Source organism: Taudactylus pleione, unplaced genomic scaffold, assembly GCF_031769625.1.
Source record: "Taudactylus pleione unplaced genomic scaffold, aTauple2 ptg000256l, whole genome shotgun sequence".
NCBI classification, from domain to species: domain Eukaryota; kingdom Metazoa; phylum Chordata; class Amphibia; order Anura; family Myobatrachidae; genus Taudactylus; species Taudactylus pleione.
The window spans coordinates 1,704,132-1,728,115 of NW_028284658.1; the positions used below are offsets into that span (position 1 = coordinate 1,704,132).

A 23,984-nucleotide genomic window follows, 5' to 3' on the forward strand; every position below is an offset into this window, starting at 1 on the left:
TCAAAAACTGTGTGCAAGTGTACCTAGAAAAATGAATGCTGTTTTAAGGTCAAAAGTTGGTCACACCAAATATTGATTTGATTTAGATTTCTCTTCTGTTCATTCACTTTGCATTTTGTTAATTGATAAAATGCCCTGGTGCCATCCTGGGTGTTTCCAAAGAAACAACCAGATGCGTAAACAAGGAAAAAAGGCATCACTCACATAGCTTGTAGATCAATAATCACTCTGGCAAGATAGACACAGTTATCAGAGTGATTCTTGATCTACAAAACCAGTGAGTGACGCCTTTTTTCCTTGTTTTTATTTATATATATAAAATATATACAAGAGCAATGGATAATTTAGAGTGTACTCACCAGTATTGTCTGTCATGCAAAAGTATTTATTTCATAGCAGAAACATATTGAACATATGGAATGTTGATGTTTCAGTCCCGGTCAGGACCTTTGTAAAGACCAAATAAATCCTGCAGGATCCTATGTCTTCTCCCACACAATGACCCATGCCCACTCACCTGCATATTAATGGCAAGTGCAGTTGCCGGTGGATAACTTACTTCAGGATTCCCCTGTCTTTTTGTGCTCCTCTGAATCTGCTAGGCACTGCCACTGCAGTCTGCACTGATCGGCGCCCCTCTGTGGTATAGATGTATAGTTGGCAAATGTTACTCAGAAAGAAGACTGACTAGGGTTCTAGGCGTCTACTTGCGGCCCTTTGAGAGAGTGTCCATATATGTGGGGGCCCATGGATGACTGCCCGGCCCATAATCCAATACTGAATACCCACCTCCTGTTTGCCTGCCAACATCCTCCTCAGTGCTCACTACATAAACCGTGCAGAGTGAGACAAGCTGGGTGCAGGAGGAAGTGGGCCCTGGAGGCAGTCCTGGCCCCATAGCAGCGGCACCCCCTGCACCTACGGTAGTTTTGCCCTTGCCTATGCCCCTTTCTTCCCCAGTTCTACATCTCCAGATGAAAGGAGTCATATCAGAACTGCAATTACACATATGTATGTGGTCTTATTGTGAGTATTCGCAGAACAAAATCAAACACATTACGCTATGCAAAGTTGCAAACTGGCATAGTACTCACTCCGCACCTGCTACTGTATGATATGCTAGTCCAAAGGTTCCCAAACTTTTTTGAATTACGGCGCCCTAGAGTAACAGCTTTGTCTTCACGGCACCCCTAAGCCAAATGTTTGTTATTGAGAAATTCAGAAAAAAATGTAGTAAAGTAGTAAAGTGAAGTAAACTGCTTACCTGTCATCCTTAGGCTCAGTTATGTGGTATTGGACAGGTTTGAGCTTCTGTTTGTCCACATATTTACATTACATTGACCATAAATAATTTGATTTGGTGCTGGATCACCAACCTGAGGCACCCCTGCAAGTGTCCCGATGCACCCCAGGGTGCCATGGCGCACAGTTTGGGACCCACTGTGCTAGTCTATTTTTTGTAATTGCAGTAAAGTTATATTTTACTTTTTATTGCACATAAAATATATCCTTATTAGAAATGACTGGACAATAGTATATGTGTTGGCTATTGAACAAATAATTTACTATAATTCATATGTTGTAATATTTCCTGATCTTCCATTAGTTGTTTATTTTGGAAGAAATGAGCAACCACAACGGATTTGAGATTGTTTTCACAATAGGATTACATGAGAGAAATTAGTTCAGGATATAAGGCTCTCCATCTGTTCTTTGCTCTTTGGACAAGAAGATGTGAACAAAGACCTCAGAATTTCTTACATGATTTGAGAAAGGTAAGAGCTATAAAAGTAAGACTTGAGGAATGAAACTTGGAGAATCTGGTATTACTGAGCAGAGGCATATAAAGCTCCCCCATAAAGCCTCCTTACCATATATTTCTTCTGGAACAAAAGGTTGACAAATGGGTTATTCTATAATATTCCCTAGATCTTATCTGATCCCTTGATGTTAAAGATCCAAATTGACCCAAAGTTTAAGACAAGTTCTTAGGTGCTGAAAGAGAATCCCGAGGGTGTTGGGGTATGTAATGAAACTTTATGCATCTTTTTGAACATACCTAGCCAAACCAAGACATTTAATCCACCATGATCATCCATATTGTACAAAGAGCAGTTCTATCTACCCAGTACACACAGAGCAGGTCCTATCATAACCTGTGCACACAGCATTTGCATCCACCTTGTTTACCCTGGACATCATAGTAGTCACACATAGTACCTCATCCACTCTGACCGCACAGAGCATTCATCCAGAACACATAGCAGTACGATCCAAACTGGACACACATAGCAGTTCTATCCACTGTGGTCACATATAGCAGTACAATCCATTATGGAAACATATAGCAGTACTTCTCCATAGCTGTGGTACCATCAATGGTGGACACATGTAGCAGTTCTATCCACCTTAGACACATATCTATACCATCAACAGTGGGCACACAAAGTAATTATACCCAATCTGGACACACATACAGTAACAGTCTCATCCACCCTGGATAAACATAGCATTCCCATCAACCCCATACACACATAGTAGTCCCATCCCTTCTGTGTACACAAAGCAGTCTCATAATCCTGAACACACAGATCAGTCCCATCCATCCTGAACAAATAGCAGTGCCATCCACCCAGAACACATATAAGCATACATAAGTAGTCCTATGCATCCATGTTACATGCAGTAGCCACATTCATCCAGGACACAAATTGCTTTCCCTTCCACCCAGGACACACATACAGTAGAAGTCCCTTCCACCCAGGACACATATAGCAATCCCATCTAACCTGGACACATATACCAGTCCCATCTAGTCTATATTTGCAAAGCAGTCCTATACTTCATAAATAAATATAGCCATACCATCCATCCTGGATACACATTGCAGTACTATCCACCCAGGTCACACAAGCAGTTCTATTTATCCTGGCCACACATAACTCCCATTCTCTCTGCACATACATTTTCCCATCCATCCTGAACACATATATCAGTCCCATCCACATTAGACACACGTTGCAGTTCCGTCCACCCACAACACAAATACAGTAGAAGTCATTTCCACCAAGGACACACATAGCAATCCCATTACTCTGGACACACACAGCAGTATCATCCACCCAGAACACACATAACAGTCCTATCCACTATGGACACACATAGCAATCCTCTCCAGCCTGGACACACATAGCAGTATAATCCACCCTGCAAACACATAGTAGTACTATCCATCCAGGACATACAAAGCAGTCCAATCCATCCTGGACACACATAACTGTCCCATTGACCATGGACACACATAGCAGTCGCATCCATCCTGGACACATATACTATAGGAGTCCTATCCATCCAGGTTACACATAACAGTCCCATCTATCCTGGACACTCATAGCAGTCCTATACATCCAGAACACACACAGTAGTCCATTCCACCCAAACAGAAAATGTTGCAGTCCCATCTACTTAGGACACACAACAGTAGAAATCCCTTCAACCGAGGACACACATAACAATGCAGTCCTACAGATCCAGAACGCGTAAAACAAGCACACACATAGCAGTCTTACCCACATAGCATAGCAGTCCCATCCACTTTATGCACATATTAGTCCTATCCATCCTCCATACGCAAGATACAGTAGCTATACCGTCCACCATGTACACAAAAACTACAAAGGCCATTTTTTTTAAATATGCTTCACAGTGAATTATAAATTAGTAAATTGCAATACAAAATATAATAGTAAACTATTCTAATATACTGAATCATACAATATATATAGGTAAATACATTTCAAGTATGTGGTTATATGAGTATGGATTTGTTCAGGTTTTTAAAAACTTAAATCCCAACTCTGGAGAGCCATCATTTCTTTATCAGGGTATTGACATTTAGCTGGGACCTCTGTCACTCACTTTCAGCAATCATCAGGTCTCTTTGCAGCAGACATTCATCTGACACAGTAAATGAAACTTGGCTCCCGATCTTGTCTGTTCTGGAGTGAACCCAGGATTGCCCAGGATTGCCAAAGGTGAGCAGCAAATTTTGGTTCATATTCGAGGGGTAGACTGTGAAAAGTAAGGACGCAAAAAGTACATAGTTATTTTTTACTGTATAGCTGGTCTGTAGAATGGTGCTTGCTATGTGAGTTAATGTGCAATGTTTTATTGCAGACTTTAAATACAAATAAATATGAGAAAAAGAATTATGATTTAAAAAAAAAAAGAAAATACAACATAAAAGATAGGTTTATGTGGCTTGTGCAGTATTAAAAAAAACACTTTGTGAACATTAAAAAAATGTTCTTCAGTTTATAATATTATAACAAAGTGATTTTGCCATCAGTATATTTCTAATAAGCCAGTTATTTTAATAATACTAGTATGCTAGTTAATACTTTAGGTTATACTGTACACACCTTTTACATTTCTGTTTTTAACATTTCATTTTCATTTTATTCAATAGTACAGGTTATATTTAGTTTAATCATATTTGAATCCTAAAGACAGTATTAAGATTTCAAAATCACATATTAATTTGTGCAAAGTATAATATTTTTCTGTTGCACCCTAATTTACATATAGTTTTTGGGGCTCTGTGCAAACACACCACCTGGATGACAGACAACCTGTAGAGGCTCATTCTCTTTCAGTTTGGGTGGCTGCCGGATTCCCAAAGCAACTCTATTTCCATCAGTCATGTGTTTCTAGAAAAATAAGGGAAAATTGCACCCTCTAGTGTTAAATTTGAAATTTAGTTTTTAACCATTGCTCAAATACATCATTAAAGTGCAAGCATACCAGAAAATAGAATTAGTAAGCTCCAGACAAGGGCCTGATTCAGATTTAAAGTAAAAACAAGACAAACCATTCTACAATGCAAGGGGTGCAAATACTAAATGATGGTTGCTTTTGCATGTAGCCCACAAATGCTGGACAGCTTTATTTTTACACTGCAATTTATATTTCAGTTTGGACGTCCCCCTCCCAATTCTTAATCCCTCTGCACATTTTGAATCTGCTCCACCTGAAGTGCAACATGGTTTTACCAAGATGCACAGTAACTTGTTCTTTCTTTCTCTAGTCTCAAATCTAAATCAATACTAGTTGTAAAAATAAAAACTGTGTAATTCTTATAAAACATTATTTTTCTTTATACTGTATGTTTTTATATCAGAAAATGCAAGTGCAAAAATAAACCCCTTATGGTTGTATCTGGGTGAATACCCTTCCAACAATTGTGTCCACCAAGGAGTAATTGCACCAACATGCGTAAAATGCAAATACCACAGGCTGCATCCCAGACATAATAATTAAACTTGCTTATCTGTGGCATCTCAGAATAACTCTCCTACAGAAAAGGTCATCACCTGTTTATCCATAGGCTCCAAATTGGGATTCCAGGACAGTTATTCAAACACACTGTGGACTGGGCTGGGGAACAGTGGGTTGCTAATTACATTCTCGGTTGCGGTTGCATTGTCCCCTCAGGCTCTCCCAGTGTTTCTGCAGCCCGCAGTAGAATATATGATGGAATCTTATTATATGATTGCTCTCAGTCACTGATAGGCTGGGAGTGGGCAGTTTGGTGACTTATTCACTGATAGGTCTAATCCCAGCCAATCAATGAATGAAAGCAGGGTCGAGATCACAAGACAAAATATGGTTTAATCCTTTTACACCAAGCCAGGACCCAGGTTACCACGGCAATATCCTGTGTCAGAAGCTTGGTCTGAACTGGGTATCAAAAACCAATGTCATGACATTTCAATGTCTCATCTCCCCACAGAGTGTGTGAGAGGTGGAGCACAGGACAGGAAGAGGTAACAGGGGACAGATGCTCAGGTATTAACTATTGCGGCGGGCATCTAGCAATGTGTTTTAGTATGGCAGTGGCTGGCTGCACATGGCAGGGTAGGGCAACGGCCATGCTGCCCCCAGGAAATCATGCTCTGGGTGATGGCACCAGCTGCACTGTCCTCCCTATGAACCTGGGGAGATGGATAGTGGAGAGGACAAGATGAGGAGGAAGTATAGCAAAGAGAACAAGTCTTATGAACCGCTGTCATGGCTCATCTTTCCCGGCCCTTGCTTGGTGGCCGGGACGTTGAGTCTCTTCGGCAGCACTGGGTCTAGGTCCTGCAGTTGGTAGTCAAACAGGATGCTGGGCAGCCACGGGGAATTGTGTTCCCGGCTCTTACTAATCAGGCTGGATGCCAGGCAGACACAGCTGTCATTTAGTAGCCACGACGCTGGCTATGTGCAACACTACAGCTGCTACTTGTTCTGTTACCATGGGCCTGGTTCCTTTTGCCTGCATCTCATTGGTGCAGGCACAGTGAAAAGGCAGTCATCCCCACAGGTCCTTTGCCAGTGATAGTCCATACTTCATTCTGTCTAGCTGGTCCAGTTCCTATCACTTCAGTATCCTGGAATATTCCATTACCTGCATCTAAGTACTTATGCTCCTGGTTATTCGAGCATGTACTGGATTTATTTAAGCCCTGTCTCCTTGGCTATTCATTATAACTGTTCAGACTCTGAGCAACAATAACTCTGTTCACCCCTGTTGCATTAACCACTTGCAGACTACACCACCTTCACCTCTGCTCAGCAAACATGTTGTTTATATACGTTTGTCAGGTTGCCTCTTTCCAGCCCTTTGTTTTACTTTTGTGGCTCCATTTCCATGGCTTACTATTGAGTTCAGTTCTGCCTCAGTAATTACTCTGTATCCTCACTTTCCAGCATATCCTGTGATCTCTTAATAATTGTATAAGCCCCTACCATCCGGAAGATAAAGACCTGGTGGCATCCTAAGTACCAGTTAGTTTATCCAACTCTAAGGGAACAATGGGCGGTTGTTATAGGCAGAAGCTCTTCCTAGCATGACTCTAGGGGTCTTATACAAATTACTTAGGAGCATCATAAAATAGGAGGGGGTATGGATAACAGAGATGATAGGATGGGGAGATTGGTAGCAGAGTGGACAGCAATGTGTGTAAATATTGGCAGAACTTTTAGATGTTGGTATAGGAGTTAGTGGTGTGTGATGGATGTCATTTATTGAGAACAACTAGGGATGGCCATCAATGGCATGACACTGATGCACACCACCGATGGTGGCACCTGATGTTGAGAAAACATTGGTGGCACTGGTCTGATGTCCGAGGTCTGTGCAATTTGGAATAATCAGCCATAGATGGGTAAACCATCTATGGTTTTCTACCAATGGTTTACAACCATTGACGGTACAGCCTCCAATGGCCATCACTAAGGACAATAGGAAAAGCATTCGGTCATGTCATCACACCTCCAGCATAGTGGACTCCCAGACCGCAACCAACAGGAGAAATGTGCAGAGCACTCTCCTGATCAACACTATGTGATTTATGCCTAACATAAAAATGGAGCTTATTTTACTAGTTCAGAACCACATGCATCTTGCAATAGTTGATATTCCCACAATTGCTGCTGAACATATCTTGGATTGAAACAGCGACCAATTCTGCATCAGTTCCAAGATTACCAGACTTGTGTATGGCTTTGTAAGCTAGGGAAAATGCTATATATTTTTATACATACTGTAACAGAGGGAGAGGGGGGCAGTTGAGGTTTTGGAGTTGGTGAGTTGAAAAATTCTGGTAGCAGTATTAGAAATGAAAAAACAACTTCCCCAACAACCCTGTCAGTAAAAAAAAATATATCAAGGGAAGACAAGAAAACCAGGTGCTGAAATAGGCAGAGAAGGAGTCATTGTGCAGAATGTATCTTTGTTTCAATATTATTACCACAAGCAGTAAAACAGCTTTTGTGTTCTATTTTATTTTAGAGTCTTTCAGTCAAAAGATGTTGAAGCTGTGGCGTGTCTACTTTGTATGTAGTCTGCTCATCCAAGCTCATTGCCTAGCTAGAGCTGGAGAAACTGGAAGTAAGGGGGCTGTACTTCGAGTGTCTAAAGGAGCCTTAAATAATGGTGAGATCTGAAATATCTATGAATGTAACTTGATACTAACAAAAACACCATTGGTATTCAGCATTACTCACCCTCCAGAGAGTTCCGATGATGTCCAGGGACGATCCCCCTCCTCATCAGTGTTTTCTTCTCTGTTGCTGGCAGTCTATTGATGCCAGTAAAGGGTTCCCATTTCATGCGCATGACACTTATACCTGACGAGGCCTCGGTAGTGCCTGGGAGGCTTCGCTGAAGCCAAAAGGCTGCTACCTGGTCCCCATTGCTGGAATCTTTAGGTGGTGAGAGCGATACAAATCCAGCAACTGAAACTGCAGAAGACTCGTCAGCTTTAAAAAATGCACTTAGTAATTTTACCCTATTGTGTCATTGGTCTGGGAGAGCTTTAAAACTGTTCTAAGATAGAGAAAGACTGACACACCAAAGAACATCAGCACGCTACATCAGTTTAAACATGTTCCTGAATTGGTGGCTTTAATGGACATTTTGAGGATGCAAAAGTATGTTATTGAAGATAATGATTGGGAACTCTTAGAACTCATAACAATATACTGGGATCACTACTTACCGGTTTTCTAAAAGTGGACGCGAGTCACCAAAATCTTGATCAGATCATTTGGGATATGTAGGATCATTAATCTAATTTTTTTGCTTTTATGGCAACCCAGTTTCTGTGTTCTGTACAGTCAAGGTCAAAAGTGCAATATAAATAAAACAGAATGGGTAAAAGTAATAAAAATCATACATATACATAAACAACACAAAATCATGCATCAGTTATAGACACAGGATGCATGAGCATATGAAAACAGATAGCTATCATAATAAAAAAAAGCATGTATCACACCAAAAACAGCAAGTAGTGCAGGTAGAAAGCACAGTACCACTGTGCAGCATAGAACTTGGTATGGACATAAAAGAGACAAGGACATACAGTAACAGGGACAAGGGACAAGGGGTAGAGTGGGATAGTATATTTATAGTGTGTAAAATAAGATTCATTATTAAATGATAAAAATAATTCATAGTTTAAAAGAAAATTATTTTTGTTCTTATGTATATAATGTGTTAAGAAATCATAATAATTGGATTTCTTCTTTGTTTTTAGCTGTCTCAGGCCAAATGAAAGGAAGAAATTCCCAGAACAACTTGCAAATGCCAGCAATGGGAAGTGGTGGTGGTGGTGGTGACCTTGTTGGAGGTTTGCTTGGTGGACTGCTAGGTGGAGGAGGAGGAGGACTTTTAGGTGGTGTTTTGGGAGGTGGAAAAGGAGGTGGTCTGTTAAGTGGTGTGATTGGTGGAGGAGAGGGTGGTGGAGGTGGCCTCCTTGGAGGACTTCTTGGTGGTGGGGGAGGAGGAGGTCTTCTTGGAGGTCTTCTGGGGGGTACTGGTGGTGGTGGACTCCTTGGAGGCATTGTTGGTGGTGGCAATGCTCCATATGACACAGGTCCTCACAATAATGGTGGCATCCTAGGTGGCATCCTTGGAAATGGAGGATTACTGGGTGGATTGCTTGGAGGAGGAGGACTTCTTGGAATTCTTGGCAATGGTGGAATTCTAGACACAGTACAGGGTATTACTGGGTAAGATGAATAAACATTTTTCATTTTATTGTTTTCCAGATTGAGGAGTTATCTATATACTGTAACATGTTGTGTCTTTTATTTAAAACATGTTTTTATTAAACACACATCACAAATTTTAGAGTACAATGAGTAATGTCCACATAAGACAATAAAAATAAAGTACAACATGTAGACAAGATCAGTATATAAAATACAATACAAATTGTACTCTGAACTCGTACAAAATTAACAAATAGCAATTTAATAAAAAAAAAGAATACATAACTATTGCTATTATTGTTTTAATACTTAATATTATTATTTTCTTCTGTACTTGCTTATGTTAGAGCCCTTTCACATGTGCATAAAATTATAAAATATTTTATATATATAAAATACCAGTATAGAGGAGGGGCTCTTTTAGAATCCAGGCTGATAGATATACTCTCGCTAATATAGTCCAGCTCATAAGCTCCACCTTAGTGTATCAAAGTTTGCACAAGGTCCTGCTTATAAGGCCCCAGCTCCCCTTCTTTATAAAATCCTGGAATCCCTCAGAAACATGTTAATCTGTTAAAATAGAGGGGGCGCTCCACAGTGCATAAAAATCTCTAATAAAATTCAAATTTAGTAATACACCAATAGAGGGAACCCGCACCAATAATATAACTGAGTGGGCTGGTTACCACTTGGTTTGGATATTTGTAACCCAGGCAATCTCCAACCTCCAGTCCTTGACCTCTGGGTAACCGCCATGAACCGCAGCCCGCCGAGACCACTTTAAGTTTAGAAAGGTTTCCAGTGATGCCAGATCACTAGAACAGCATCAACAGACAAGGCCCTAACATGTTCTGTATTCAAACCTCATCAGAGAGCTGGCATGGTTGACGCTTATGGACATTCTTATCAAGGCTGTTTGCGAATATCAAAGCCAAGTGGTAACCTCCCCACGCAGCTACATTATTGGTACGGGTTCACTCTATGGGTGTATTCCAGTGTTTGACTATATGTGAATTTTATTAAAGAATTTTATGCATTATGGAGTGCCCCCTTCTCATTCTATATAAATATATATATATATATATATATGTTAACATAAAATAGAAAGGGGGAGCTCCATAGTGCTGATAAACTTTTTTTCTTCTGAAACAAGTTATCACTTAAAAACAGTACATCAGTACAGTGCCGCTTGTACTTATTAAAAAATGGTGCGGGCTGGTTACCACATGGACTTTTCAAAATACTCCACCAGGCAATCTTCACACAGCATCCAAGGATCTTGTCAGGTTCACACACCGCGCCGCTAGACATCAGATGGGCTGCCGCTGGTCGGACCACTTTGGAGCAGCGGTTGTTGCTCCGTCACGAAGCAAGTGCCTATTACTTATCATGCATGCACCAGGATTAGCCACGTAAACCTGCTAAACCCGTGCAAAACTACTGGGCGCACTAAGTGGTATACTTACTAAAGTGAGAGTTTTTATAAGTGGAAATGTTGCCCATAACAACCAATCAGATTCTACTTAACATTTAACTACCATCTTCTAGAATCTGATTGGTTGCTATGGACAACATCTCCACTTCTTAAAAACTCCCACTTTAGTAAATATACACCTAAGTCTGGGTGCCCAAAAGCCCAACTTTGAGCGGATTTCTGCTTGCCACCTCAGGAGGTTGCGAGACGAATAATGGACGCCCACAGCACTTGCGCCCATCAGCACAAACAATTGCATCTCTCCTGGTCACTTTAGATGGGAGCTGCGGCATCAGTAAACAATTGAATTCCCCCTTTAGATGCAGATTTTTATTTGCATTACAACCCTTTTCTTTCATTTCCTTTGATCCTGCATCACATTTAGGGCTTTATTTAGAGTTGGACATATAGGGCCAAATGTAAATGGGTGAGAGTTTAGAAAATGTGAGAGTTTAGCAGTAAACTCTCACATTGGTTGAGTTTTATCTTCAAAATGGGAAAACATCTGAATGAGATTTTAAATCTTGAGAGTTTTTTAAGTCTAAAAAAACATGCAAGTTCGCTCTGTTACTTTGTTTTTGGACTCTATTACATTGGCAAAGTTTAAAAAGTGTCAGAAACTCTCACTTTTCTAAACCCTCACTCTATTACATTTGGCCCATAGCATTTTTTATGGTATTAACATATGTATTTACGTACAGCACATGCACACCAAAATGCATCCGTGCAGTATCTACAGTAGATTTGGGCATCTTAGATATGTGGCCTAGAGAACTGGAAAGGGAGAGTGCAAACCTTAGATGACTGATGTAAAAAAGTGGTTTCGTAAGTGTAGCATGCCCCCTTGAGAGGGAACATAATTAGACAAGATTAGACATATCCAAATATGACTAAAAGTACATATAGCTAAAAGTACATCATACATAAGTGACATGTCTATATCACATCATTTTGAGGACCTCTGTTCACATTACTTAGTTATCATTTCTATTTGGACTACTGTAGGAAAAACAAAGGAATACATACATCTGCACACACCTTCAAATTTAGATAAATAACCCCTTATTTTTGTCATGTTAATTGTTATTCCATTTGGGGGTGCTGCCAGCTGACAAATATTGCAGTTAGACAATAGTACAAGAGGCATAAAGATCTGTCAATTAGGGGCCGCACAATAATTGTATATATTATATATATATTAGGGGTGTGCACCGGCCACTTTTCGTGTTTTGTGTTTTGGTTTTGGATCTGGATCTTTCTTCGTGTTTTGGATCTGGATTGGTTTTGCCAAAACCACCCTTCCGTGTTTTGGGTTCTGGGTTTTGTGTTTTGGATCTGGATTTTTTCTTAAAAAATTAAAAAAAACGCTAAAATCACATAAAATGGGCCTTTTTTTGTTCCTACGCTATTAATAACCCCAATAACATTAATTTCCACTCATTTCCACTCTATTCTGAACACTGAACACCTCACAATATTGTTTTTAAGCCAAAAGGTTGCACCGAGGTAGCTGGATGACTATGCTAAGCGACACAAGTGGGCGGCACAAACATGTGGCCCATCTAGGAGTGGCACTGCAGTGGCAGACAGGAAGCCAATCAGCGTTATGGTGCCCATTTGCATGTAGCACGAACCCGGGAGATCCGTGCTACATGCATCTGTGTGATTGGCACAGAGCAATGACAGGTCCGTGAGACCCGTCTGTGCTGCTGTGGTAAAAAAAAAAAAAAAAACCTGTGTAAAAAAAGAAAAAAATGGCGTGCACCCCCCCACAAAAGAGCAACCAGCCCCGGGCATTAGTAACCCAGTGCTGGGTGTGCTTAAATACAGGGGACAAACGACGTAGGGGTCCCCTGTACTTAAGCACAACCAGCACCGGGCTAGTCAGAACCAGCGCTGGTTGCCAAAATGCGGGGGACAGACGACGTAGGGGTCCCCCGTATTCTGCGCAACCAGCTCTGGGCTCTGATCCAGTCCTGGTTCTGGAAATACAGGGGAAAAAAATTAGTAGGGTTCCCCTGTATGTTCCAGAACCAGCACTGGACTTTTTCTAGCGGGGGGCTGATGCCACAGCCAGGGGAGCCCTTTCACCGGGCCCCCCAGCCGCAGCATCAGCCCAGGCCGGGGATCCCTGGAGAGCTGGGGACCCCCCCAATAAAGGGGTCACCCTCTCCAGGGCACCCCAGGCCCAGGCTGATAGCCCGTGGCTATCCCCGCCACCCCTGGTGGCGGTGAGTGGCGGGTTGATTGTGTGGTGTGGTGTAAATAAAGAATATCAAACATTGTCTTTACAAGTAGAACTGCAAGTCCCAGCTAGCCTGCCCCGCATGCTGGTACTTGGAGAACCACAAGTACCAGCATGCAGGGCATTAAGGGCCCACTAGTACCTCTAGTTCACCTGTAAAAAAATGTTTAAAAAAACACAGGACACACACACCGTGACAGTATAAGTTTATTAAACATACATACACACACACACACATGTACACATACTCACCTATGTAACCTGTAGCATCGGTCCACTTGTCCGGTAAAGTATCCATAGGGGACCTGTGAAAAAAAACATACTCACCATCTCCTATGCGAGGTTCTGTCCTCTTCGTTCCAAAGTAGGCATCCCCGGACTTGGCAAAAAAAAAAAAAAAAAAACGCGATCCACGAACTTAGTACTTAGTACTTAGAGCTTAGCGGCGGGGTATCACCATGGAAACCCCGCTGCTAAGCGTTCATTGGCTGAGAGAGGTCATCTCCCGTCTCTCAGCCAATGAACGGCTCCCTCCATTGTAGTCAATGGTGGGAACCGCAGGGTAAACTTTAATAACCTTGCGGCTCCCACCATTGACTACAATGGAGGGAGCCGTTCATTGGCTGAGAGAGACGGGAGATGGCCTCTCTCAGCCAATGAACACTTAGCAGCGGGGTTTCCATGGTGATACCCCGCCGCTAAGCTCTCATTCGGGAAGTACCGTTCTATAGAACGGTACTAAGTTCGTGGATCGCGTTTTCGTTTTTTTTTTTTTGCCAAGTCCGGGGATGCCTACTTTGGAACGAAGAGGACAGAACCTCGCATAGGAGATGGTGAGTATGTTTTTTTTCACAGGTCCCCTATGGATACTTTACCGGACAAGTGGACCGATGCTACAGGTTATGCCGAGTATGTGTACATGTGTGTGTGTGTATGTATGTTTAATAAACTTATACTGTCACGGTGTGTGTGTCCTGTGTTTTTTTTAAACATTTTTTTACAGGTGAACTACAGGTACTAGTGGGCCCTTAATGCCCTGCATGCTGGTACTTGTGGTTCTCCAAGTACCAGCATGTGGGGCAGGCTTGCTGGGACTTGCAGTTCTACTTGTAAAGACAATGTTTGATATTCTTTATTTACACCACACCACACAATCAACCCGCCACCAACCGCCATCAGGGGTAGCGGGGATAGCCCTGGGCTATCAGCCTGGGCCTGGGGTGCCCTGGAGAGGGTGACCCCTTTATTGGGGGGTCCCCAGCTCTCCAGGGATCCCCGGCCTGGGCTGACTAGCGGTCAGGGCTGATGCTGCGGCTGGGGGGCCCGGTGAAAAGACTCCCCTGGCTGTGGCATCAGCCCCCCGCTAGAAAAAGTCCAGTGCTGGTTCTGGAACATACAGGGGAACCCTACTAATTTTTTTCCCCTGTATTTCCAGAACCAGGACCGGATCAGAGCCCAGAGCTGGTTGCGCAGAATACGGGGGACCCCTATGTCGTTTGTCCCCCGTATTTAAGCACACCCAGCACTGGGTCACTAATGCCCGGGGCTGGTTGCTCTTTTTTGGGGGGGTGCACGCCATTTTTTTCTTTTTTTACACAGGTTTTTTTTTTTTTTACCACAGCAGCACAGACGGGTCTCACGGACCCGTCAGTGCTCTGTGTCAATGACACAGATGCAAGTAGCACAGATCTCCTGGTCCGTGCGTGCATCTGTGTCATTGAAATACACAGCAGCACAGACGGGTCTCACTGACCCATCTGTGCTCTGTGTCACTGTCACTCACACAGATGCATGTAGCACGGATCTCACGAGTCCGTGCTACATGCAAATGAGCACCATAATGCTGATTGGCTGAGAGCCGTGACAGACGGCTCTGTCAGCCAATCAGCACTTTGCCCATTAAAGGCAAAGGCATTTTTTTTTTAAATGGCCGCTCGAGGCAAAACCTCGAGATCCGACAGCAGATCTCGAGGTTTTGCCTCGGGAGAGGGATCCGGGGCAGACAGGGAGATCCGAGCTTGGGCTCGGATCGCCCCGGATCCCCGAAGTTCGGGTGGGTTCGGTTCTCAGGGAACCGAACCCGCTCATCCCTAATATATATATGTATATATATATATATATATATATACACAGTATATATGTTTCTTTTTGCCTCTTGTACTATTGACTACTGTAGGAAACAAAGTTCACATTTTAATTTTTAACTAATATACAATTGATGTGGTGTTAAAACGCATTTTTCAGCATGTGAGAGAAACAATGAATAAATTACATTTCCTCTACCTACCTTTACCAAATCTTTGAGCATCCTAGTGTAACATGCAAACTCCATCCTAGGGACAATCATACCATAAAGAATGCATCCTTCTAATTGCCAAACAATGCAGAGAGCATCCTAGAGGATGTTATGCAATATAGAAAACAGAACAGTGAGTCCCATACAACACAGAAGGCATCATTTTGACCATTATACAATACAAAGTGCATTCTAGAAACCACTATACAATACAGAGAGTATCCAAATGACAGAAATACAGTGCAGACAGCAATTATATACAATACAGAGATCATCCCAGTGGCATGCATTCTGTGCAAAGAGCACCCTAGTGACTGCCATACAATACAGAGAGCATACTAGTAAGGGAACACACAATACAGTGAGCATCCTATTTACAAATCCAGGCAACTTTTCTCTCCTCCTCCTTCTTCCCTCCACTAAAATTAATCAGAGTGCAGGCTCTACCATGCACACCTTGAATGGCAGTTAGGAAGGCAGGGTCGTACAATGGGAACTGATAGCCAGGGGATGGAGTTACAAAACCATCATCCCTAGTCCTCTTTTTATTTCCTCTTCATTTTTTCTCTTCCTCCTAGCTTCTGTACCCACCTATTTACTTTTCTATTCTTCTCATTCATCCTTCTACTGCTTTCTATTCCTCCTACTGTAACATTCTTCTTCCTCCATTACTCAGTCTCAGCGACATGCTGAGCTTCAGAGGAGTGTGTATTAAGCCCTAATTATAATTACAGGAGTTCAGCACAATGGTTACTGAGTGTGAGGCAATTCAATTCAGGTACTGCTACAGCTGCACAAATGATGTAGAGGGTCAGCAGTGTTCACCTAAGCCTTGAACCTTTAGATGGATATATTGAAGATTTACATAACATTACTAAATAGGCATAATAGGGATGTACAGTACAGTACAGTTGTAAAATACGGAAGATAAATAGAAAAAAATACGCTTGAATACTGAGTCAGATGAATCTTGAGATGCATCGAGCTCTACAAAAGTAGCATACAGTATACTGGAAGCAAGATTTATGCTAGGAGAAAACAATAGCATATGACCTTGGTTTATGCCAGTAGATTTACCAGGCAGATACTCTACAAATGCAAAACAAAATTACAGATTAAATACAAACATCTGTTGGCTTCCTTTTAACCAGTTTCTTGGCATGGTTGCAACCACACCAGGCAGTGCATTAACAGTTAGTTGCAGATTATGCGACATGCCAATCACTGCTGATTGGTCAGCACGGCAGGACCCCACAGCCAGTGGCTGCAGAGATAAGCAGTCACCAGAGAAATGTAAAATAACACCCCTCAGCCCTATAGTGTGTACCTGTAAGCTGGGGTAATCAAAGTGGCGATGATCATGTTCCAAATATCAATAGTCCAATATATAGATGACCGATATAGTAAAAATCGATGTTAATGATATGTTTACATTTTTTTTATATTAAATCGTGTTAGATAAATATTAAATAGATGTTCTTGACCTACTTCAATCATAAAAAAACAGCAATTTTAGAGCAGTTTTTGGACAAAATATTCACCAGTTACTGTAAGTGGTTAAAAATCAAATAAGAATACTCTTAACTGCTGCAGCCCGAATTAAATGTCAATTAAATAATTTGAAAAGCTGACTGCAAAATCATATAATATAGCTCTTCACACTAATGAGTGAGAGCATTCCAAAGTCAGTCAGCCAATCAGAAGAGCTGTCATTATCACCATAACCACTGGGTGTTTTGCACCAGGGGTTGATCACCTGCAAAAGATATGCCTGCTGACAGGCACATATGAGTCTGTTTCCAGGTTGAAATTAGTCACATTTACTTGAACTCATCCTTACTGTACTCAGACTATACTGCTTCCATGTGCCTCTTCAGCTTTCCAAATGTAAGTAGTCATAAGCATTAGTTGCAGCAGGGTCTGCATATGGATGGAAGCAATAGTCTTTTTTACTGCCCATATTCTATGTGGAAAAATTTACTTACAACTCTACAGGAGTCTCAATATGGTGAAATTGGAGTACTTTAAAAGATAGGAGGTTTCCGTTATAAACTGTAACCTTTTCTGTATTGTGAATGTGAGTTCATAAAGTTTTCAGCCCTTTGTTGAATAATGAAAGTTTGCAAAATTTAGTGTAGTACTTTTTGATGAATGTTTTCCATTCTACATATAGTAACTTTTGAGCAACAGAGTCAGATGTTAAGACCACCCTAAGTAATAGTTTCATAGGAATCTAACTGTGTTTCAACCCCCTTTTTTCAAACATGTGGTGGATTAGTTTACCTAATCTGTACAGATAACTAGTGAGCTTCTATCTATGCTCTTTGAAGTATTGCTAAATTGATGAGTTACCATTAGAGTTATGGCTAGTGATGGACTCACAGTATCAACATTCTGGTGATCTGATGATGTCGACATTTCATCAGTTTCAGTATGTTGAATGTCAGCATGGTCAATATCCACATTATGAACATGTCACTAGTTCAATGTTGACATAACAACCATATCAACATTCTTATTTTGACATTATGAATGTCGAAATGATGAATGCCTACATAATATATCAAACCCTACTTCATCTGCTTGCTTGGATAAACTCCATAGTTGGCCCCCACAGACAATTCTTTATTTCCTGTCAGTCATGGCATTGCCATGCTCCTGGTTATTGAACCGCATGTATCACAGGTCTCTTCCCTGGTGGGACAGGTCGAATCCCTGAAAAAATCCTCAGTCCACATTATGAAGCCGCCTCCATTATTCATTTGTCTAATTTCTGCTTCAACTTTCTTGCAGCCTTTCAAACATGCTTATTAGTCTATCACCAATATCAGATTAAATTCTTCATATGCATCTTCCAATCGGTGTGGATAAAGATGATTTGAAACTCTCCTCGATCCATTAATTTCATTAACTTCTCCAATAACTGGCCATAAAATATTCAATCTACAACCTGAAACTCTTTCCTGTGGGATTACTAATGGGATACTCATGAATTTTCATCCGGATCAACACAGCACAAATAATATAGGATTTAACTTTTGAATCACATTGACAATATCAGTAAAATCTCCATACAATCTTATGCATCCTTTGGGAATTACTCCCTTCTGTTGACACCACTTCTAAATGTCTTTTCTCCAAATGTCTGCCATTATGACTTATAGTTACATAACAGGTTATGTAGTAAATTTACTGAAGGTCAGTTTAAAATTATTTTAATCGATTTAAAATAGTTTGAAATAGATTAATATTATGTTTCTGGGCTAAATCGCACATTAGTAACAGACAATTTTTTAATACATTTTTAAATGTTAATAAATGTGTGATTTGGCCCCAGAAATACAACATCAATTTAGACAGAGTTAAACAGATTTAAAACAGATTAAAATCAATCATTAGTAAATTTACCTATATGAGTACTACTTTTGATCCGAGAATTGCCTCCAAAATGTATCATCTGCTCATCTATATTACAAGTAGGTTGGTAACAGGGTTACTAGAAATTAGCAAAACTTGCTTAGGAGTATATCTCTTCTCTTGGAGAGGTGCCTATACCCGAGTCTTTGACTTTCTTTATTTTAGAGGGAGTTAACTATGGGTCAGATAGGGGGAATCCCTACAATTTATTGTGCAAGTGTGGTGATCTACTGTATGTTCCCTCCCCAATAAACCGGTACACACATGGAAAAGGAATTACCCAATAGGGTAGTTGTATTTTATTATAAGGAAAGTTAAAAGATGGTTTTGGAAAAATTCAAATCAATTACAATGATTAATGTTATCCTCCTAAATGTAATTATTACAGAGATATCAACTTCTTCTTACATTATTTTTTAGGCAGTTTGAAATGTTCTTTGTTAAAAAAAAACTACTTATAAGATTTACACCTTAAATATACCATAAAAAATTAGTTTTTAGACACCCAAATAGTGTTCCTCTCACAATTGGAATGGTCCTCTAAATACCTCTCCAATTTATTTTAACTCTGCATCTCCTCTAAGCCCTACTTTTATCAACCAGATGTCAAAACCTATATGTTTACTCCCAGCCCTCATTTACTACACACATTCATCCTACACAAATCCAACTATAAATTAACCCTTAAATGATGCACTGTGAAAATATGCAATATTTGACAATAATATCTTACCAGCCACTTTAGTACAAAACTAACAAATACTTTTTTTGACCCATACAAAAATGCAAATATCCAGGCCAAGATCAAGTCACAAAGGAATAAAATAAAGTGCCATTGCTAGTGTTTCTGTGCTGTTTCAATGGCAGTTCTCCCCCACACGCTTAATTAAATTTACCCAATAATATTTGCAAATCCCTTGGTTAATTATCCCTGCTTGCACTCTGAACAAAAATTTGCAGTCGCATACAGGGCCTGATTCAGACCCGGTCGCAAGCACTGAGCACTCGAAACCGGGTCGATGGTGGCCCACAGTGCATGCGCACGACGGAGCCGGCTCCATCGTGCGCATGCACGAGACCCGGGTCTCGCACCAAAGGGGGCGAGCTGTCGATGTTGAGTGACAGCTCGCCCCCTTTGGTGGGCGGGCTGGGGGGGTGGCTGCCCAAATGGAGGCGTTCCCGAGAGAATGATGTCAGTGTAGAGCTTCCGGCTCTGTTAGAGCCGAAAGTTCTCTGGGCTTGCGATGAACAAGACCCTACCAGAAGGGTCTCGTCGCAAGCCCGATCAAGATATCGCGACCATCATCATGGCAGCTCGCTATAGCTGTGGGTGATCACCCACAGCCACTCCAAAAAAAAATAAGCCCGGCCCATGATTCAGAGCGAGCGCTCTGTCACAGCGAGTGGCTCTGAATCAGGCCCACTGTTTCCTCTTGGCCCTTTACACAAATGTCCTTTTGAATCTGTGCTCCCGTCCCTGTTTCTACATAGAGAAATGTTGAACAGCCTGAATTATTTAACATTTATAGATTTTAGCAGAATAGATCACTTCTTTCTTTTTTGGACACATTTATCATTAAATTATCATTGAGGAGTTGAGTATCACTCACTCTAACTACATTGCTGACCAGTACTGGTTCCTCTGCACATGTAGGACCACGTTTGCCTTTAAACAACTGTGTTCTGCACTGGAAGCATGGACATGGGCTTGGGCTATCAGTTGTAGATTCAATTTAAAAAAAGAGAGAAAAATGGGTACAAAATAGAAACAAAAATTTTTTCATATATTTATCAAAAGACAAATTGCTTTATTTTAATAATTAATAATTTTTTTTCCTGTCTTGACACCTGGTCTATTGCCATCCTGAGATGCTTTGCATGGGGAGACTCATAACGTTTAATATATAGGAATAAACCTGCTGTGTTCGCCGAGATTTTGCTTAGAAAGCTTTGATAAATAGAGTCCTATCTCCACTCCTTTTTCTCTGGCTGCATCATATAACTATTTGTGTAGCACTGGGCAAACCAATATCTAAACTTACTACCTGGTTGTGCATGCATTCATTTTTCCCTGATTCACTTTTCACTTAATTCATAATCCGAATGTTGAACACTGCTGGGAAAATGCAATTTTTTCCAAAATGTATTAATACTGTATAAATATTTTTTTCAGCCTACGAATTATAGACCTTACTCTTCCACGAATCTCTTTGCATCTTTTGCCTGGAATTGGAGTGCACCTTAACCTTTACACCAAAGTGGCAATTAATGGTCATAGGTAAGAGTGATTATTTTTTATCATCAACCCTGCTGAATTACACATGGCTTCACAAGTTACATAGCATAATGAATAGTGGGCCTGATTCAGACCCGCTCGCGAGCGCTGAGCGCTCGCAAGCGGGTCGATGTTGGCCAAGTGCGCATGCGCATTAGGGAGCCGGCTCCATCGTGCGCATGCACGAGACCCGCATAGCGACGGGCAAGCTGTCGCTATGGGTCTCGCTTCAAAGGGGGCATGCTGTCGATGTTGAGTGACAGCACGCCCCCTTTGGTGGGCGTGCCGGGGGCGTTTCTGCCCAGACGGAGGTGTTCCCATGGGAACGCCTACCGTCTGGGGCCGGCCCCACTGACATCACAAATGATGTCAGTGGGAGTGCTTTTGGCTCTGATAGAGCCAAAAGCACTCCAGGGCTTGCGGCAGACGAGACCCTACCACAAGGGTCTCGTCACAAGCCCAATGGTCGCGATGGTCTTGACCATCGCAACCATCTTTTTGGCCCCTCGCTATAGCTGTGGGTGGTCATTTTAAATTGCATACAGCCATGGCCAAAAGTTTTGAGAATGTATTGGTTTTCTCAAAGTTTGCTGCTTCATTGTTTTTAGACCTTTTTGTCAGATGTTACTATGCTATACTGAAGTAAAATTACAAGCATTTCTTAAGTGCCAAAGGCTTTTATTGACAATTACATTAAGTTTATGCAAAGAGTCAATATTTGCAGTGTTGACCCTTCGTTTTCAAGACCTCTGCAATTCGCCCTGGCATGCTGTCATTCAACTTCTGGGCCTCATACTGACTGTTTGCTGCCCATTCTTGCCTAATCAATGCTTGGAGTTTGTCCGAATTTTTGGGTTTTTGTTTGTCCACCCGCCTCTTGAGGATTGACCACAAGTTCGCAATGGGATTAAGGTCTGGGGAGTTTCCAGGCCATGGACCCAAAATTTCAATGTTTTGTTCCCCGAGCCACTTAGTTATCACTTTTGCCTTATGGCAAGGTGCTCCAACATGCTGGAAAAGGCATTGTTCCTCACCAAACTGTTCTTGGAGGCTTGGGAAAAGTTGCTCTTGGAGGATGTTTTGGTACCATTCTTTATTAATGGCTGTGATCTTAGGCAAAATTGTGAATGACCACACTCTCTTGGCTGAGAAGCAACCCCACACATGAATGGTCTCAGGATGCTTTACTGTTGGCGTGACACAGGACTGATGGTAGTGCTCACCTTTCCTTCTCTGGACAAGCGTTATTCCAGATACCCCAAACAATCTGAAAGGGGATTCATCAGAGAAAATAACTTTACTGCAGTCCTCAGCAGTCCAATCCCTGTACCTTTTGCAGAACATCAGTCTGTCCCTGATGTTTTTCCTGGAGAGAAGTGGCTTCTTAGCTGCCCTTCTTGACACCAGGCCATCCTCCAAAAGTCTTTGCCTCACTGTGTGAGCAGATGCACTCACACCTGCCTGCTGCAATTCCTGAGCAAGTTCTGCACTGGTGGTGCCCTGATCCCACAGCTGAATCAACTTTAAAAGATGGTACTGGCGCTTGCTGGACGTTCTTGGGCGCACTGAAGCCTTCTTCACAACTATTGAAAATCTCTCCTTGAAGTTGTTGATGATCCAATAAATGGTTGATTTAGGTGCAATCTTACTAGCAGCAATATCCTTGCATGTGAAGCCCTTTTTGTGCAAAGTAATGATGTCTGCACATGTTTCCTTGCAGGTAACCATGGTTAACAGAGGAAGAACAATGATTTCAAGTACCACCCTCCTTTTAAAGCTTCCAGTCTGTTATTCTAACACAATCAGCATGACAGAATGATCTCCAGCCTTGTCCTCATCAACACTCTCACCTGTGTTAACGAGAGAATCACTGACATGATGTCAGCTGGTACTTTTGTGGCAGGGCTCAAATGCAGTGGAGATGTTGTTTTTGGGATTAAGTTCATTGCCATTGCAAAGAGGGACTTTGCAATTACTTGCAATTCATCTGATCACTCTTCATGACATTCGGGAGTATATGCAAATTGCCATCATAAAAACTGAAGTAGAAGCCTTTGTGAAAACTAATACTTGTGTCATTCTCAAAACTTTTGACCATGGCTGTATATGTAGATTTACATTTTAAATAACTAAATAATGTTAATGTCTCTTTTAAAGTTTCATTTACTTGTGATGCATTGGAAATAGATAATATTGTACAACACAATGTTTAGTGTGCACTTGTCTACAGGTTATATGCTTCCAAATATCCCAGGTTCTGTTAAAAAAATGTTTATCTCCTTCTACTATTCACATGAATTTCTGAATGTTACAATATGCCCTTTTATATTATATGATATTGGGTCTAAAGTTTTGATTCACATTAATTATGGTAAATTCCAAAAGAAATGCCAGTATTCTAAAAATCACTAGTCTATAATAAAAACAATTTACAAATAATTGTTTCAATTGTAATTTCCATACATCTTTGAGATGGCCACCATTGAGATATGTTCAACATATTAAATCTCAAATGAATACTATATTTTAAGCCTTTTAGGATTTCTTGATATCTTGGTGGAAGTAAATATCACAGCAAGAACCAGATTGACACAGGAGTCATCAGGAGTTCCACGTTTAGTTATTGAAGATTGCCAGGCATTACTTGGAGGAATAAACATCAGATTATTAAGAGGGTAAGTGGCAATATGAAACATGTTATATTTACATTTCAGCTATAGAGGAATTTAATAAGTTG

General features: G+C 41.2%; 1 protein-coding gene across 1 annotated transcript in view; it reads left to right on the forward strand.

The window, feature by feature from the left end:
* The first annotated feature begins 7,851 nt into the window (after positions 1–7,851).
* Positions 7,852–23,984, forward strand: part of LOC148514866 (BPI fold-containing family B member 4-like) — a 57,580-nt gene continuing 41,447 nt past the window's right edge. The window contains exons 1-4 of the mRNA XM_088480782.1: positions 7,852–7,978; positions 9,084–9,558; positions 21,146–21,250; positions 23,779–23,922. Of these exons, the coding sequence (XP_088336908.1) occupies positions 7,852–7,978; positions 9,084–9,558; positions 21,146–21,250; positions 23,779–23,922 (851 nt within the window). The remainder of the gene's footprint in view (positions 7,979–9,083; positions 9,559–21,145; positions 21,251–23,778; positions 23,923–23,984) is intronic.